The sequence below is a fragment of the Babylonia areolata genome, chromosome 14 (genome assembly GCF_041734735.1).
Source record: "Babylonia areolata isolate BAREFJ2019XMU chromosome 14, ASM4173473v1, whole genome shotgun sequence".
Lineage (NCBI taxonomy): Eukaryota > Metazoa > Mollusca > Gastropoda > Neogastropoda > Buccinidae > Babylonia > Babylonia areolata.
The window spans coordinates 23,308,557-23,328,556 of record NC_134889.1 but is presented as its reverse complement, the minus strand read 5'-3'; the positions used below and the strand labels follow the sequence as shown (position 1 = coordinate 23,328,556).

Below are 20,000 nucleotides of genomic sequence, written 5' to 3'. Positions count from 1 at the left end.
TGCACGGCACGAGTAAACAACAGCACCACATTTAAATGGCAATCATGCTCTGCTTCACACAGAGAAAAAAAAAACTCGGCAGTTTCAGTTTCAGTTTCAGTCTCTCAAAGAGGCGTCACTGTGTTCGGACAATTCCATATACGCTACACCACATATGTTAGGCAGACTAAGAAAGGAAGAGACAGACAGACAGACAGAGAGAAAGAGAGAGAGAACAGAATGTGGAAAAGAGTACAAAATCTAAAATGGAGAGGGTGAGTATCAGTGGTTGGAGAAAGAAAAAAAAACATAATATTGGAAGGGTGTGTGTGAGAGGCGGGACGGGGGAAGCGGGATTGGGACAACAACAACAAAAATCAATAATCAAATATTGTATGCACTACTTCTGTAGATTATTATTTGAAAAGATGTTCGTGTGGGTGACCTACAATAAACAACCAACTGGACTATTTAACACATAGCTAGCTAACTTGAATAAAGAACAGTTTGAAATATATTACACAACAAGGTGATGCCCCCCCCCCCCTTCCCCACCACACCATGAGGAACAAAGCTGTACCCCTTCCTTCCTTCCTTCCTTCCTTCCTTCCTTCCTTCCCGCGTCCTTCTCTTCTTCCCTTCTTCTTCATCACTCTTGCGACAAGCCCCACCCCACCCCCCACCCCCTCCCCCCACCCCCACCCCACTCCGCAACCCACCCCTCCCCATCCCCAATCCCAATCCCCGCCCCACTACACCAGGTACACAACATAACAGGCTGCCTGCCTCTTTACCCCGAGGAGGAGTTCAGTGTTGATTGGTTGGTGCTGAAAAACCGTTTTGTCAGAGTGCCAGAGACCCCCCTTCTTCTGTACTTGTGGCGATCATGCTGTCATGACTTTAATTACCCCCCTCTACCTAAAGCAGGCAAGCACTTGCCTCCCTAATTCCCTCCCTCCCTCCCTCCCTCCTTCCCTCCCTCACAAGTGAAGTGCTCTGTTTGTTTCCTCCAGCCCTTCAACCTGCACAGCTTGAGCTCCCATCATATGCACCTGCCCCCCTACCCCCCAGCTCCCCACGCCCCCGCACCCCCACCCCCTCCTCTCCCTCCCCCCCCCTCCCCTCCCCCCCCCCCCACCCCCCCACCGGCCTCCTGCTGCTGGTTGATCGGCAATAAAAGGCTGGGAGCCCGCCAGCTTGATGCCAGCCCCAACCTTGAGGTCAATGGTGTCGGCTAGTGGTGGCCACTAAACAGAGGGGAGACAGAGAAAACAGAGGGGCGTGGAACTGAGAGAGATGGGGGGGTAGATAAGGGCGTGGAAGAGAGACAGAGACAGACAGAGAGAGAGAGAGAGAGAGAGAGAAGTAACACAAGGGCTTGGAAGAGAGAGAGGGAGGAAGGTAGAGAGAGAGAGGGGAAGAGAGGGGGGAGAGAGAGGGGGGGGAGAGTGAGACAGAGGGGGCAGGGGTAAATAAGGGCATGGAAGAGAGAGAGAGAGAGAAAGATAAAGAAAGAGAGAGAGAGGGAGTGAGAGACACAGACAGAGAGAGAGAGAGAGGAGAGAGAGAGAGAGAGAGAGAGAGAGAGAGAGAGAAGACAAGACAAGACACCTCAAGACAAAATCTTTATTATCGAGGGTAACAGATAAGCAAGTAACGTGCTTTTTTTTTTTTTTTTTTTTTTTACATCCAGCCCTCGCCCTAAAGAGAGAACGAAGTCAAAGAAGCGAAAATGAGCAAGAAAAAAAAAATCAAAACACAATCAAAATATCATCAGTATTTTCCCATTATTCCACCATTCACAGCCATTCCACCCACCCCACTCCCCCACGAGACAGAGACAGAGACAGAGACAGACAGACAGACAGACAGAAGTCAGACAACAACAACAACAACAAACATTAGCTGAACTTGAAAGGACAGGTTACGAAAAACGAAAAAGGACGGGGGCTGAAGAACAGAAAGGGTGCGGGAAGGTGGGGGCGGGTGGAGGAGGAGGGAGGCGAAAAAATAATACCATCAACCCCCCCACCCCGAAAACGGAGTATGGCTGCCTACATGGCGGGTCATACGCGAGAAAAGCCCACTCGTGTACATACGAGTGAACTGACGTGGGAATTGCAAACCACAAAGGAAGAAGAAGATGATACCATCAAGAGAGGAGAGGAAGATTGAGCGAGAGGTCTGACCACACATCACCACAACACTACCATTTCCACGTCAACATAGCACCACCAAACCCGTCGCCACCCCCAGCCCCCCTCTGGTCTTACCCCCACACCCAGCCCCCCTCTGGTCTTACCCCCACATCCAGCCCCCCTCTGGTCTTACCCCCACCCCCTGCCCCTTCTGGTCTTACCCCCACCCCCTCTGGTCTTACCCCCACCCCCAGAGCCCTCTGGTCTTACCCCCACCCCCAGCCCACTCTGTTCTTACTCCCACCCCAGCCCCCCTCTGGTCTAACCCCCACCCCCAGCCCACCTCTGGTCTTACCCCGACCCCTCTGGTCTTACCACCACCCCAGGCCCCCTCTGGTCTTACCCCCCTCCGGTCTTACTCCCACCCAACCCCCTCTGGTCTTACCCCCAGACCCCCTCTGTCTTACCCCCACCCCCTCTGGTCTAACCCCCCACCCCCAGAGCCCTCTGGTCTTACCCCCACCCCCAGCCCACCTCTGGTCTTACCCCGACCCCCTCTGGTCTTACCCCCACCCCAGGCCCCCTCTGGTCTTACCCCCACCCACCCCCCTCTGGTCTTACCCCCACCCACCCCCTCTGGTCTTACCCCCAGCCCCCCTCTGGTCTAGTCTCACCCCCACCCCCAGAGCCCTCTGGTCTTACCCCCGCCCCCTCTGGTCTTACCCCCACCTCCTCTGGTCAAGCCCACCCCCACCCCCTCTGGTCTTACCCACACCCCTCTGGTCTTACCCCCACCCCCCTCTGGTATTACCCCCACCCCCCTCTGGTCTTACCCCCACCCCCTCTGGTATTACCCCCACCCCCGGCCCCCCTCTGGTCATCCTCCCTAAAAAACCAAAAAAAAACCCCCAAAACAAACAGCAACAAACTGGAGCAGTGGTGGCCCCAGGTGTACGTAACCCGCCCTACTGGGAAGTGTCAGAGTATGCACGGGTGTTCGTGTCTCACACACGGACAGGGTCTTTTTTTTTTTCTTTTTTTTTTTTTTAAACTTCCCCATCCAGACACTGGAATGGTTGTACTAGGGGTGCTGCTGGTCACTGATCGGGATGAGGAGACAATCCGTCCACCACAGAGGTCCCCGCGGTGCCGAGAGCTGCATGCACTTCGCGCGCGCATGTAAAAGAACCTACGGGCAACAAAAAGGTTGTTGTTGTTGTCGTCCGTGGCCAAATTTTGTAGAGAGAACCAAGTTTTGATAGTAAAAGAAGTACACCTGCAGAAATGCTTTTTAGCAGAGAGAAATGGGGAAAAATAATTATTTAAAAAAATAATAATTTTTTTTTTTAATTAATTTTTTTTTTTAAATAAATAAATAAATAAATATATATATATATATATATATATATAGGTGGCACTGTACTGTGGCGACGTGTTTTCCATGGGGAGAGCAGCCCGAATTTCAACAGAGAAATATGTTGTGACAAAAAGTAAAACCATACCATACCATACCATGCCATACCATACAATACCATACCATACCATACACCCCCAACCCCACAAACTTTCTCTCTCTCTCTCTCCAATATTTTTATATTTTTTCACTGACAGCTTGATGTAAAATACAGATCTAAAAAAAAAGCAGTTCTTGCTTGTTCAATTACCATCATGAAATAAAATCTTGACTTGACACCCCATCTTCTAGCCATCCCACAGGTCTGATCCTCCACCCACCCCCACACCCCCCGACAACCCAAACCCCTGAAAACACACACACACACACACACACACACACACACATGAACACACTGACACACATACACAACCATACACACACACGTGCAAACACACACACACACACACAGCCACTTTCTTACTTTTGTTGTGTCTATTAATCCTTTGGGATTTGGGATTTTATGACAATAAATGAAGTCGAATCGAATCAAACACACACACACAAACACACAAAACAGATGCCCCCCACGCGTGCCCCCCTATCCCCCCCCCCCCCCCCCCCTACACACACACACGCCTCCCACGCCCCCCCTCCCCTTCACACACACACACACACTACACACATAGACACATCCACACACACACTACACACACACACACACACACACACACACACACACACACACACACACACTACACACATCCACACACACACACACACACACACACACACACACACACACACACACTACACACACACACACTGACCTGGATCATGGAATGGCACAAGCACATAATTGTACAGAGGCTTCTCCCGGCGGAACAGGGCCGTGGCCAGGATCTTGGCCGCCCCCTCGATCACCTGCACCAGGTCGTCGTACATGGAGCCCGTGATGTCGAACACGAAGGCCAAGGACGCGGCTCCTATGGGCACCCGGTCCTGCTGCTGCCCTTCCACGCCCGACGGAAGCCACAACGCCGTCAGTAACACCACCAGGGTGGCTGCTGCCACCACACTCATACCGCTGCGGCTGTGACCCGCGTAGTAGGACTTGCTGTTGTTGTGGGTGACCGTCCTTCTGATGCTACTGCTGCTGCTATAGTGGCAGCGGCGATGGAGGTGGTGGTGATTGTCCGGCGGACTGGGGCTGTTGTTTGTGCGCGGTGTGCTTAGTATCATCTCGGGGAGGAAGGAGGAGTGAGGGGGTGGGGGTGGCTCCGGGTTGGAACTACTACTGTCTTCCGAGTCCATTTTGAACACTAAGTACAAATCTGAAGCTGCTCCCGTGTGTGTGTGAGTTGAGTCCTGTCTCTGTCTCTGTCTCCTCACATGGATACAGACTGTTGTGTGTGTGTGTCACACAGATGGATGGGCGTCCACGGATAGGACAGAGCGGGTTGCGTTGTTGTTGAAGGCCAAACTTGTATTTGGTGGGGTGGTGGAGGGTTAGGATTGGGGGTTGGGCTGTCCCAATGGAATGCTGAAACAAACCAGGAATACTTTGTGAGAACCAGTGAAACTGCTCCTTTGAAATCGTGTATATTTACAATATATCTATCAACTGTGAGTGAACAAATGAATGAATGAATGAACGAACGAGTCAGTCAACCAACCCACTTACTTACCTACCAACACGCCAATTATTTCCTGTCACCATCATAACAATCAAAAGTCCCGAAAAGAAATCTGCCGGGGATATTTTATCAAAAGTTGGGCTGGACAACAATTTGAGTGAATAAATGACAGTCAACAATTTGAGTGGATAAATGACAGTCAACAATTTGAGTGGATAAATGACAGACAACAATTTGAGTGAATAAATGACAGACAACAATGTGAGTGAATAAATGACAGTCAACAATTTGAGTGAATAAATGACAGTCAACAATTTGAGTGAACAAATGACAGTCAACAATTTGAGTGAATAAATGACAGTCAACAATTTGAGTGAATAAATGACAGTCAACAATTTGAGTGAATAAATGACAGTCAACAATTTGAGGAGTAAATAAATGACAGTCAACAATTTGAGTGAATAAATGACAGTCAACAATTTGAGGAGTGAATAAATGACAGTCAACAATTTGAGGAGTGAATAAATGACAGTCAACAATTTGAGTGAACAAATGACAGACAACAATTTGAGTGAATAAATGACAGACAACAATTTGAGTGAATAAATGACAGTCAACAATTTGAGTGAACAAATGACAGTCAACAATTTGAGTGAATAAATGACAGTCAACAATTTGAGTGAATAAATGACAGTCAACAATTTGAGTGAATAAATGACAGTCAACAATTTGAGGAGTAAATAAATGACAGTCAACAATTTGAGTGAATAAATGACAGTCAACAATTTGAGGAGTGAATAAATGACAGTCAACAATTTGAGGAGTGAATAAATGACAGTCAACAATTTGAGGAGTGAATAAATGACAGTCAACAATTTGAGTGAATAAATGACAGTCAACAATTTGAGTGAATAAATGACAGTCAACAATTTGAGGAGTGAATAAATGACAGTCAACAATCTGAGTGAATAAATGACAGTCAACAATTTGAGTGAATAAATGACAGTCAACAATCTGAGTGAACAAATGACAGACAACAGTTTGAGTGAATAAATGACAGTCAACAATTTGAGGAGTAAATAAATGACAGTCAACAATTTGAGTGAATAAATGACAGTCAACAATTTGAGGAGTGAATAAATGACAGTCAACAATTTGAGGAGTGAATAAATGACAGTCAACAATTTGAGGAGTGAATAAATGACAGTCAACAATTTGAGTGAATAAATGACAGACAACAATTTGAGCGAATAAATGACAGACAACAATTTGAGTGAATAAATGACAGTCAACAATTTGAGTGAATAAATGACAGACAACAATTTGAGTGAATAAATGACAGTCAACAATTTGAGTGAATAAATGACAGCCAACAATTTGAGTGAATAAGTGACAGTCAACAATTTGAGTGAATAAATGACAGTCAACAATTTGAGCGAATAAATGACACACAACAATTTGAGTGAATAAATGACAGACAACAATCTGAGCGAATAAATGACAGTCAACAATTTGAGCGAATAAATGACAGTCAACAATTTGAGTGAATAAATGACAGTCAACAATTTGAGTGAATAAATGACAGTCAACAATTTGAGTGAATAAATGACAGACAACAATTTGAGTGAATAAATGACAGACAACAATTTGAGTGAATAAATGACAGTCAACAATTTGAGTGAATAAATGATAGTCAACAATTTGAGTGACTAAATGACAGTCAACAATTTGAATGAATAAATGACAGTCAACAATTTGAGTGAATAAATGACAGTCAACAATTTGAGTGATTAAATGACAGTCAACGATTTGAGTGACTAAATGACAGTCACCAATTTGACTGAATAAATGACAGACAACAATTTGAGTGAATAAATGACAGTCAACAATTTGAGTGACTAAATGACAGTCACCAATTTGACTGAATAAATGACAGACAACAATTTGAGTGAATAAATGACAGTCAACAATTTGAGTGAATAAATGACAGAGCTGAAAGATGATGGATGATGAAATCAGCTTGTCGATCGGTAGGTCTGTCAGTCAGTGCGTCAGTTGTTATGTCATTCTATTGTCAGTCAGCGAGTCACTCTTCAGATAAAAAAAAAAGAAAAAAAGTCTGAATCAAAGTCTTTAGTGAGTCACAGCAATCTACAGGTTCCGCCTTGAAACACACGTATGCAGTTCGTAGTTATTTCAGGATATGCATTTTCGCTTATTATACATATACAGCTGTGTGTGTGTGTGTGTGTGTGTGTGTGTGTGTGTGTGTGTGTGTGTGTGTGCGTGTGTGTGTGTGTGTGTGTCTGTGTGTGTGTGTGTGTGTGTGTGTGAAATCAGAGCATTTATTTTGAAAACGAGATGTGCTTCTAGACTGTAACGTGATGGATCCAAAGTCTGAAGTCTACAAAACATGCTGTGAACAAAAGCGTAAAAACTAACTATTCAAAAACAAACAAACAAACAGAAACTATCGTAACCGTCAGCATTTTTTCGCATTCAGTTTTTTCCTCAGTGGTTTTTCTATATATAGTATAGTATTGGAGTCGAAACCCACGATCATTAAATCAAAGCAACCAGAACACCGACACAGCTCTTTGGTGCCAATATTAGTTCCACGCATTTAAAGCTCGCGACCGTTGGCATGCCGAAATGGCGAACAGCGGGACTTTTTCCGATGAGAACTAGAAAAAGGGGAAAGGAGAAACGAACGAAAGATGAGTGCATCCGTGTTGTTCCCCAAAACACGCGCTTGTTTATCTGATGGCACAGCGCTATTGCCATGACTAGCGAGTCTGGCGTTCCGGATCGTACAGGATAGAAAGAGAACGAGTGGAGAAGGAGGAGGGGGAAAAAACAAAACAAAACAAACAAAAACAACAACGGGAAGAACGCAGCAGCGTTTTATGGTGGCAGATTTTCCCACGGTGCCAAAACCAAGAACCTGTGTTACCTTGTTTGACTTTCTGTCTCTCTGTCTCTGTCTCTTATACCGGACAAGAACTGAAGTGAGCGACTACACATGTTTATCCTTCTTCAAATGCATGTTTATAGCCCAGCCAACAACAACAAATAAAACGGGCTTGAAAGTGTCTATTAATACACACACACACACACACACACACACACACACACACACACACATATATATATATATATATATATATATATATATATATATATATATATATATATATATATATATAAGAAACTCAGACGATGAATAAAAAACATCTACATGATCTAAACGACAGAATTAAAAATGACTAAATGGAAAGCAGATTCGCCTCAGTTGAGAAATGAGTCTTCCAAAAACGTTTCTCTCCGTTTCCGTTCTTGTCACGGGTGAAAAGTCTTCATGGAACGAGCGGTAAAGTGTTCCTGCATGGAAAATCCAGCAGTCAATGAAAGTTTTTCTCGATGGCACCAGCACTCCAATGCACATGCCACAGAACTTCCTCGCCTTTTCAGACGGTAATAATAACAAAGAAAGATGCAGTCTTCAGGGAACACTTTTCTCTTCCTTTTTCTCCAAACAGGTGGAAGAAATTCTTTTAGACCGGGGCGAATCAGAAAGAGTTGACTGTCAGACTGAGCATTCCTGTACTCTGGCCACCAGAGATTCCACTGGTGAATGCGGTTATTTATTGTAGCAGTCCAGATGTTTCTGTTAATGGAAAACGTAAAGTATTTTTCATAATTTGCTTGTTCGTTCCTTTGATTGACCGTTCCGGCCAATTCTTGAGTTGGTTGTTAGTACATTAGACAGTCAGCTAGCTGAATGGAGTGTTGTTTGGTTCCTTGAACTCACTCACTGTTTAACAGAGCGCCAACAGCCTCAAAATAATCATGGCTCTGGCACTTCTTGGCCGAGTTCGTGTGGAATGTTCAGTTCTTACGTCATTCTGACAGGTCCCAGTCAGCTGGGTGACTGGTTAAAATATTACGTTGTTCTGCTAGTTCAATCATGAGTTATTCTGTTAACTTATTCCTTGTATTATTTGCTGAACAGAGCGCCCACAGTTCCTTCAAGTGTTGTTCTGGCGTTGTCTGGCAGGCCGACTTCGTGTGGTGGTGTGGAGTGCCCTTCTTACGTCATTCCCCGTGTCATGCTTCTGTTCTGACACGTTACCCACAGCACTATATGTCATCGTGCATGAGACTTACTCTTGCCCTTTGTAACGGATCCCCCCCCTTCCACCCCCACCCTCCCACCATCACCACCACCTTGCCCCGCCCCCACCCCCCCCAAGCCCCCTTCCCCCCCTCCCCCTCAAGCATGTCACAGTCTTCGTGCAGCCTGGTGTAGTCCTTGAGGACTCCAGATGCTGCACAGCTGCCCCACCATCCTTCCCCAAGCTGCTCCTACCCCCCTAACTCCATCCTCTAAACGCACGCACACACACACACACACACACACACACACGAACGAACGCATACACGCACACGCACGCAAACACAGACACACAGATACACACAGACACACATAGGCACACACACACACACACACACACACACACACACCTCACTACACATTATTTCGAGAGTTAAGTACAATGTCCTTCTCAACAAACGCCAACAGCAAATAACTTTTTTTTTTTTTTTTTTTTTTTTTTTCGCCGTGGGTGGGAAGGAAAGGACTTGGAGCCTGATGAGACCCGGCGTCCTCCCGGCGATACAGAGGTCCCTCCCTCCCCCATGAACCCGGCAACAACAAGTCAGGCCAGTCTAATTGTTCTTCGCGGCTGAAAACGAATTCCATCCAGTCTGAGTAGCACGGGAAAAAAACAACAAAAAAACAGTAGTGTATGTGAAGAATGGAGACTGTGACTCCGTGGGAAGATAGGCCGGATTAGAGGTGTGCTGTTGTTGAAGAAATGGATCTCAGCGGTGACGTAAGTGAACAATCATTATGTGTGTGAACTCTCAATACACAGCAAAAAGCAGGTTAATTAAAGGCCGGGATTGGATTCGTTTGGAAGGGGGGAGGGGGGATGTTAGACGTTTTACTTTGATTTCTCTCTATTTTGCAACTACAATCAACATTATCTTTCGTTTCTGTTCACACTATTACGTGTGCAGCAAGCAGAAACTTTCAGCTTCGAGTATAAAGTGGTTCCCCCCTACACCCCTCCCCCTTTCGTCCCCTCCTCACACTGGTTTTTTATCAACTGATGTATGTGTGTACAGGTACTTTTCTCTCTCTCTCTCTCTCTCTCTCTCTCTCTCTCTCTCGTGCAACAATAATCACTAAATGTTGAACATTATTCTGGGAAAAACAATGCTGTACTAATTAATATGTGTGCACCACATCTCTCTCTCTCTCTCTCTCTCTCTCTCTCTCTGAGCTTGCTTGTGTGTGTGTGTGTGTGTGTGTGTGTGTGTGTGTGTGAGCGCGTGGAAACAAACGAGAGATTCCATGATGGAGCTGTCAGTTTGAGATAATGTAACATTCCTGTTGCTACAAGACTACGCACACACACAGACACAGACACACACAGACACACACACACACACACACACACACACACACACACACATATATTCACGCAAGTGCGTACGTGCATGCTCGCATGCACGTTTCAGTTCACGACGCTTATATATATTCACGTTTCAATTTACGACATATAAGAATCAGATTGCATACGTAATCAAGTTTGACAAGTACATGCACTGCGAAGATAGGGAAGGACAGAAGTAAGGTGCAGTGTTGGCGGGGAAAGGAGAACCAGGCTGTAGAGACTGACATCTGTGTGCTGTGCTGTGCAAACATGCAAGTTGGTAAAGACGGAGATGGATATATGTGAGTAGGATGCCAATGCACACACACTTTCACACCAGCGTTCTATCAAGCCACACACACACACACACACACACACACACACACACACACACACACACACATGCGCACGCGTTTCTCCTCTGAGACGATGCATGGAAAGGGGGTGCAGTGAGGAAATGGCGTGAGAGAGAGGAAGAAAGGAGGGAGGGAGAGAGAAAGGAGGGAGGGAGAGAGAGGAAGACAGGGAGAAAGGAGAGAGGGAGAGAGAGGAAGAAAGGAGGGAGGGAGAGAGAGGAAGAAAGGAGGGAGAGGAAGACAGGAAGAAAGGAGGGAGAGAGAGGAAGAAAGGAGGGAGGGAGAGGAAGACAGGAAGAAAGGAGGGAGAGAGAGGAAGAAAGGAGGGAGGGAGAGGAAGAAAGGAGGGAGAGAGAGGTAGAAAGGAGGGAGGGAGAGAGAGGAAGAGGAGAGGAGAGGAGAGGAAGAAAGGAGGGAGGGAGAGAGAGGAAGTCAGGAAGAAAGGAGGGAGGGAGAGGAAGAAAGGAGGGAGGGAGAGGAAGAAAGGTGGGAGGGAGAGAGAGGAAGTCAGGAAGAAAGGAGGGAGGGAGAGGAAGAAAGGAGGGAGAGAGGAAGAAAGGAGGGAGAGAGGAAGAAAGGAGGGAGAGGAAGACAGGAAGAAAGGAGGGAGGGAGAGGAAGAAAGGAGGGAGGGAGAGGAAGAAAGGAGGGAGGGAGAGAGAGGAAGTCAGGAAGAAAGGAGGGAGGGAGAGGAAGAAAGGAGGGAGGGAGAGGAAGAAAGGAGGGAGGGAGAGAGAGGAAGACAGGAAGAAAGGAGGGAGAGAGAGGAAGACAGGAAGAGGGAGAGAGAGGAAGAAAGGAGGGAGGGAGAGGAAGACAGGAAGAAAGGAGGGAGAGAGAGGAAGAAAGGAGGGAGGTAGACAGAGGAAGAATGGAGGGAGGGAGGGAGAGGAAGACAGGAAGAAAGGAGGGAGGGAGAGGAAGACAGGAAGAAAGGAAGGAGGGAGAGGAAGACAGGAAGAAAGGAGGGAGAGAGGAAGACAGGAAGAAAGGAAGGAGGGAGAGGAAGACAGGAAGAAAGGAGGGAGGGGGAGACAGGAAGAAAGGAGGGAGAGAGAGGGAGAGAGTGTGACAGAGACTGCCAGAGAGAACATTTCACACACAAAACTGAAAACGTAGAGAACATGAATGTAGCGTAAAGTCATTTTAGCATCCTAAATTCAGGAACCTATTTTTTTCCAGCAACCTTTTTTTTTTCTTTCTTTCTTTTTTTTTTTGCGTGTATGAAACGATATTACTATTATTAGATGTTGGAATCCATTTTCAGTGGATTTCCACTCTTATTTCTCTACATTATTTTACTCAGTTTAGATGCGAATTCAGTCTCTAAACTAACATGCCGCCATCTCAGTTGCTTTTTTTCCCGTCGTTTTGGGTCCCACAAAGCATGGAAATGCCACCAATAGGTGCAATAATTCAGGATGCAAAAATAGGACATTCAAATAATGTAGGATGCACTGCCGGTCATTTTTCGAAACAAGTCCGTTAGGCTAACTCCCCCGGCAGGACAGAAGGAAACGATTCGTGAAGTGCGGTGTCACTAAAACTCGAAAAGACGCGAAAAGACACGAAAAGACTCGAAAAGACTCGAAAAGACGCGAAAAGACACGAAAAGACATATGAAAAAAATGTGAAAACGCGAAAAGACATCCGAAAAGAATGTGAAAATGCGAAAAGACAGACTAGATATTCCAGGACTTTTCATGTCTTTTCACATTCTTTTCCGGTGTATTTTCGTGTCTTTTCGCGTCTTTTCGTGTCTTTTCGTGTCTTTTCGCGTGTCTTTTCGTGTCTTTTCGCGTGTCTTTTCGCGTCTTTTCGTGTCTTTTCGCGTGTCTTTTCTTGTATTTTCGCATTTTAGTATGACCCCTTGGTGTCACTAAAACTCGAAAAGACGCGAAAAGACACGAAAAGACTCGAAAAGACACGAAAAGACGCGAAAAGACACGAAAGGACATATGAAAAAAATGTGAAAACGCGAAAAGACATCCGAAAAGAATGTGAAAATGCGAAAAGACAGACTAGATATTCCAGGACTTTTCATGTCTTTTCACATTCTTTTCCGGTGGATTTTCGTCATAGCCCCCGAGCTTTGATCCAAATTTTACTAAGATTGGTTCATAAACAGCCGAGAAAAGCTTGTTAAAAAATCATCGAATAGCGGGACGGCGGCATAACGGGTACCCCCGTCCTTCGTCCGGTACACAATAAATGTCCCGATATCTTCAGCCCCATGATCTCAGGACTTCACAACTGGCAAAGAATTCAAACGTTCATTTCATTAACAGAAGAAGGGGGGGGGGGGAGAGCCCACTCCGCTTAGAATTGCTTTGAACGAGGAAAAAAAACTCCATATCGAAACGGAAAGAAATTGTTTTTGTACAACCAGCCACCCCCACAGTGCGAAGGGATCAATCAACAATGTGAGATGACCATACACACGGAATAGTTCAGTAGGCTCTATCATCCATAGATGTAGAAAATAAACAAATATATAAATTAGCTGGGGGAAGAAAAGGTGAAATGTGGCGTTTAAGAAATATAGATCTGGATCTAGTCTTCATCCCGGCAACCGAGTTACACTTATTTGCTGAATAACGCTATCATTATTTTGACCACATTTTAAAACTAAAAGATTCATAAATTATGTTCAGCTGCCAGTGAGCGAAGGCTCTATTTTCGGTTTTGCAACAAACAAAAGAGCAATTACCTGGACAGATTATTTCTGAGCTTTCCTGTGCAGATTCTGCGTACAATATTTTACTTCACTGTTCTCTGCTCGTAAGTCTGTAGTCTTGTTCAACATCGGCATTGTGCTTGCCCTTAAAATTTGGAAGACAAAAGCGCGCATGACATATGTTTCTCCACTGGCTGAGAGTAAACGTCTGAAACCAATCAGGGACGATCTAACTTGGTGACTTAAAGATGGCCGATGTGCACGCGATGACACAGAAGCCTGTGGCCCATTGGATGCTTTATGCTGATCAGGGTCGGCATGGATTGCCAGTTACGAAACAATGAAATGACTGACAGAATAAATAGAAGAGATATACGTGTGTGTGTGTGTGTGTGTGTGTGTGTGCGTGCGCGCGCGCGCGTTAACCTGCATATTTTGATACAAAAAAAAATATTTGATGATAAGATGCTGTTTCGTGTTAAATTTTGATGTGATTGTTTCTGTGTTCTTTGTACGATTACATCTAAATTTCTCGGTTTTCAGAGGTGATATAGTTGACTTGAGACCCCAAAAAAAAAAAAGTGTAATAAAAAAAATCATATTCTATATGGTTAAATGTCTGTCTCCAGTGTAAGGAGAAGAATAAAGATCGTTGATCAAACACAACTGGTTAAGTGTCTGTCTCCAGTGTAAGGAGAAGAATAAAGATCGTTGATCAAACACAACTGGTTAAATGTCTGTCTCCAGTGTAAGGAGAAGAATAAAGATCGTTGATCAAACACAGCTGGTTAAATGTCTGTCTCCAGTGTAAGGAGAAGAATAAAGGTCGTTGATCAAACACAACTGCGAACAGCGCACTTTGGCTTCCTGTATGTATGGTTGACGGATGGGGGACAGTAATGAATAAATTTCACAATCAATAATTTCCAGTGCCACACTTTTACTCACATTATGGGCACATAACACTGGGCAGTTTACAGTTTCGCTACCCTTTCATGCCACACTGACTGACGCGGAAATCATCCAGAAATACTGTAGGAGTTAGTTCCCTTCCCTTACGGTTCATACATGAAAACGAACGTGAAAAACCATTTCAGTGATAACATTTTTTTTTTTTTTTTTTTTTTTTTTTTTAATAAAAAAAAGACTCAGAGTAAAATCATCACTGAACGAATTGAGGTCTGGTGACTCATAGTAAAATCATCACTGAACGAATTGAGTTCTGGTGACTCCTAGTAAAATCATCGCTGAACGATTTGAGGTCTAGTGACTCATAGTAATATTATCACTGTACGAACTGAGGTGCAATGACTCACAGTAAAATCATCACTGAACGAACTGAGGTCTGGTGACTCATAGTAAAATCATCACTGAACGAATTGAGGTGCAATCAATCACAGTAAAATCATCACTGAGTACGAATTGAGGTGCAATGAACTCATAGTAAAATCATCACTGGAACGAATTGAGGTGCAATCACTCATTGCAATGACTTCACAGTAAAAATCATCACTGACGAATTAGAGGGCTGTTGACTCCATAGTAAAATCTACACTGAAAACGAATTGAGGTGCAATGACTCCATAGTTAAAATCATCACTGAACGAATGAGGTGCAATACTCATAGTATAAATCATCACTGAACAATTGAAGTGCAATGACTCATTAGTAAAAAATCAATCACAGAACGAATTGAGGTCAATGTACTCATATAAAAAAATATCATCACTGAACGCATTGAGGTGCAATGACTCAGATAAAATCATCACTGAACGAATTGAGGTGCAATGACCTCTTAGTAAAATCATCACTGAACGAATTGAGGTGCAATGACTCATAGTAAAATCATCACTGAACGAATTGAGGTGCAATGACTCATAGTAAAATCATCACTGAACGAATTGAGGTGCAATGACTCATAGTAAAATCATCACTGAACGAATTGAGGTGCAATGACTCATAGTAAAAACGTGAAAGAGAGCAGCTGAGTTCCGTGAAACGTTTCTGTCGACACTTCAGTGATGGTTTCCAAAGAGCTGCCAAAGAGCAGAAAATAGCTGTTGGCTCAATACCATCTTGTTTTTCCTGGCCATACAAACCTTCTGAGATAACTGTTTACCTTTAGTGTGTGTGTGTGTGTGTGTGTGTGTGTGTGTGTGTGTGTGTGTTTTCCGGTATTCATTTTTTGTTGTTGTTGTTGTTCGTTTTTTGTTTCCTAATTATTCCCCCCCCCCCCCAACCCCACCCCACCTCTCCCTCCCCCTAAAACGATTTCAGGAATTGTCTGCAAAAAAGGGTTCATGACGATTTATTTTCAGCTTCATGAAAGTAGGTTGTAGTGTGCGTGCGTGCGTGCGTGCGTGCGTGTGTGTGTGTGTGTGTGTGTGTGTGTGTGTGTGTGTGTGTGTGTGTGTTTTCGAGTGAGCATGCTTGCATGTGCCTACTCATGTGACCTAAAAAAAGATTCTCACAATTCAATTCAGTTCAGTTACTCAAGGAGGCGTCATAGCTTTCGGACAAATCCATATACGCTACACCACATCTGCAAAGCAGACGCCTGACCAGCAGCGTAACCCAACGCGCCTATTATCACAAACGCACATAAATTAAAGTTCATTGTCTTTGTGTATTGTTTGACATACTTCAGTACATAGTGGTTCAGTGGTTAGCGAGAAGGACTGTAGCAGGTTCAAATCCCGGGATTTGTGTAGGACTACCTGATGAGGATATTCAGTCTTCGGGGACTTGAAGCTGCGCAGAGATTTCTCAAAGTGTTTTCGCATTCGGAAATTTCATTGAATTATAAATTATGGATAGGGAACAACTGATGGGAACTTACGGTGGTAAATGTGCATTCCCACCCCCCCACCGCCCGATCACGCCCCCACCCCCACCCCCACCCCCTCCCCTCCCCCCTGCCCCCTTCCCTTACGAAAACGAAATAATATATGAGGTCTCTGTGTGTTCGGTTAGTGTGTAGAATCCACGGGAGAACATGCGGGGAAAGATCATTTCTATGGTTTATGGTTAAATATAATTATGTTTGTGAAGTCCACGCGGGTTACATAAATCAAAAGAAAATGTATATATATATATATATATATATATTTTTTTTTTTAAAGAAGCAAGAAACAATCCAATGAAAAGGCTTTGAAGATAGGCCAGCTCTAAAAGAGAGTGCAACCTCTGTTTCTCAGAAAAAATGAGTTAACTCACTCAGTACGGCCAGTCCTCTCTTCTCCTCTACACATACCCCTCGGATGTCCTGTGGGTGTCTGAATGACCCAACCTTTAGCTTCCGTCGTCAGAATTGTGGTATTCTTTGTCAACATTCACCTCTTCAGCGTAAGAGCCTTCCGCTTGCAATATTTTGATGATGGTAATTGGGGTGAAACGCTGTTAACGTCGTCTCTTTCGCCGTTCGTATGGAGAGAGTTAACGTCTCTCTCTCTCTCTCTCTCTCTCTCTCTCTCTCTCTCTCTCTCTCTCTCTCCTACTCTATGTAATGACAATGATCTGATTTGTCCATTATGCAAAGATTCGACAGAAAATGAAATGCACTTTGTCCTTTGTTGTCCAGCTTTGAGGAATATTCGAGAATCATTTATTAAGCCTAAATATTATAGACAACCAAAATATGTTTAAATTGAACTTGTTAATGTCCTCAACATCCTGTGAAATTGTTAGAAACCTTGCTTTGTATTTATATAAAGCTTTCAAAGTCCGAGAAACTATTACGTCATGAAAACACTGTTTTGTTGCTAGGCTAGTTTTTCATTTGAACTTATGTTATATCGAGTTTTTTATGTATGTTGTATGATGTGAAATGTTTTTTGTTTTTCTTTGGTTTTTTTATTGCTGTCTGTTCATATACCCCTTGGCCTATATGGATAAATCATCTTGAATCTTGAATCTTGAATCTCTCTCCTACTGTTTATATCATCAACATCTAACATCTCCACCATAACCACCTCCATCTTGAGCATCAGTGTTCTTCTACTCGTCCTTCTCTGTGTCACTATGTGTTTTTCTTCCACCCTCTGTTTATTGTTCTGCCAATTCCGCGCTGTTCTCTCTGTTTCTCCCAACCCCTTTGCCTGTTCCTGTCAGTTTCCATGTGTGTGTGTGTGTGTGTGTGTGTGTGTGTGTGTGTGTAGGCTACTACTGAAACGGGCTGAAAGAAGAGACCGCGTTCCGTGCTTTATTTAAAGACTTCGTGTGTAACTGATAACAGTCATCGGGTGTCGGTGACTTGCAACTGATAACAGTTCTCGGCTGTTGGTGACTTGTAACTGATAACTGTCCTCAGCTGTAACTGATAACAGTCCTCGGCTGTTGGTGACTTCTGACTTATAACAGTCCTCAGCTGTTGGTGACTTCTGACTTATAACAGTCCTCAGCTGTTGGTGACTTCTAACTGATAACTGTCCTCAGCTGTTGGTGACTTCTGACTTATAACAGTCCTCAGCTGTTGGTGACTTCTAACTGATAACTGTCCTCAGCTGTTGGTGACTTCTAACTGATAACTGTCCTCAGCTGTTGGTGACTTCTAACTGATAACTGTCCTCAGCTGTTGGTGACTTCTAACTGATAACTGTCCTCAGCTGTTGGTGACTTCTGACTTATAACAGTCATCGGCTGTCGGTGACTTGTAACTGATAACAATCATCGGCTGTCGGTGACTTCTAACTGATAACTGTCCTCAGCTGTAACTGATAACTGTCCTCAGCTGTTGGTGATTTCTGACTTATAACAGTCATCGGCTGTCGGTGACTTGTAACTGATAACAATCATCGGCTGTCGGTGACTTCTAACTGATAACTGTCCTCAGCTGTTGGTGACCTGTAACTGATAACTGTCCTCAGCTGTAACTGATAACTGTCCTCAGCTGTTGGTGATTTCTGACTTATAACAGTCATCGGCTGTCGGTGACTTGTAACTGATAACAATCATCGGCTGTCGGTGACTTCTAACTGATAACTGTCCTCAGCTGTAACTGATAACTGTCCTCAGCTGTTGGTGACCTGTAACTGATAACTGTCCTCACCTGTCGGTGATTTCTGACTTATAACAGTCATCGGCTGTCGGTGACTTGTAACTGATAACAATCATCGGCTGTCGGTGACTTCTAACTGATAACTGTCCTCAGCTGTCGGTGACTTCTAACTGATAACTGTCCTCAGCTGTCGGTGATTTGTAACTGATAACTGTCCTCGACTCTCGGTGACTTGTAACTGATAACTGTCCTCGACTCTCGGTGATTTGTAACTGATAACTGTCCTCTGCTGTTGGTGACTTCTGACTTATAACAGTCCTCAGCTGTCGGTGACTTCTAACTGATAACAGTCCTCAGCTGTCGGTGACTTGTAACTGATAACTGTCCTCGACTCTCGGTGATTTGTAACTGATAACTGTCCTCTGCTGTTGGTGACTTCTGACTTATAACAGTCCTCAGCTGTCGGTGACTTGTAACTGATAACTGTCCTCGGCTGTCGGTGACTTGTAACTGATAACTGTCCTCGGCTGTCGGTGACTTGTAACTGATAACAGTCCTCGGCTGTCGGTGACTTGTAACTGATAACTGTCCTCGGCTCTCTGTGACTTCTCTGCAATGCCAGCAATAAGCAGGCTCATGGAGGTTTTCTGACAGAGAGAATCGTGGTAGTGACACGCCAATGTAATGGGTGAGTATGACGGCTGCAATGTTGTTGTTTTTTTGTTTTTGTTTTTTAATACAAAACAGCAAAAAAGATTTCAGCCGAGGCGATTGGGTGAAAACAGGATAGTGACATTGCCCGTTTTGTACGTGATTGAATTTCCATGGCAGATGCCTGATGGTATCAGTGGTACCAAGTTGAGTTGACTGAACTAAGGTGGATATAGATCCACCATTTTTTTTTAAAATGTGCACCATAATCAAGTGTCCTTAGAGCGTGACCCCTCTCCCCCTCTAGCACTCCCCCTCTCCCCAACCCCCCCCCTCCCCAATCCCCACATACGTTATGCATGATAGTCAGTCGTGTCCGACTATGACCATCAGAACAGCAGAGGAGGCAACTGCTGTTCCGATTATTTGGGCTAGAATCTGATTATAGTGGAGAGTGTCTTGCCCAAGTTACATCCCCACTCTCTCGGCCAAGAGGGTTTTAGGACAGTCGGCGTTGGGATGGTTCCCAAAGGCCAACTAGCCCACAATGCTGCAGCACTAAGAGCCAGTGCAATTTTGCCTCCTAGTTTGAGAGTCATAGTCCTTCACAGAAGATTAAACTGTAAATGATTTCCCATTGACTGGAGAAACCATTGATAATACAGCTCTCACT

At 44.5% G+C, this 20,000-nt stretch overlaps 1 protein-coding gene across 2 annotated transcripts in view; it reads right to left on the bottom strand.

Moving 5' to 3' along the window:
• LOC143289929 (hemicentin-1-like) overlaps positions 1–20,000 on the bottom strand; it is a 226,991-nt gene that overhangs the window by 205,618 nt on the left and 1,373 nt on the right. For both annotated transcript variants that reach the window (XM_076599184.1, XM_076599186.1), the window contains exon 2: positions 4,341–5,053. In XM_076599184.1, coding sequence (XP_076455299.1) covers positions 4,341–4,824 — 484 coding nt within the window. In that variant the 5' untranslated portion in view covers positions 4,825–5,053. The remainder of the gene's footprint in view (positions 1–4,340; positions 5,054–20,000) is intronic.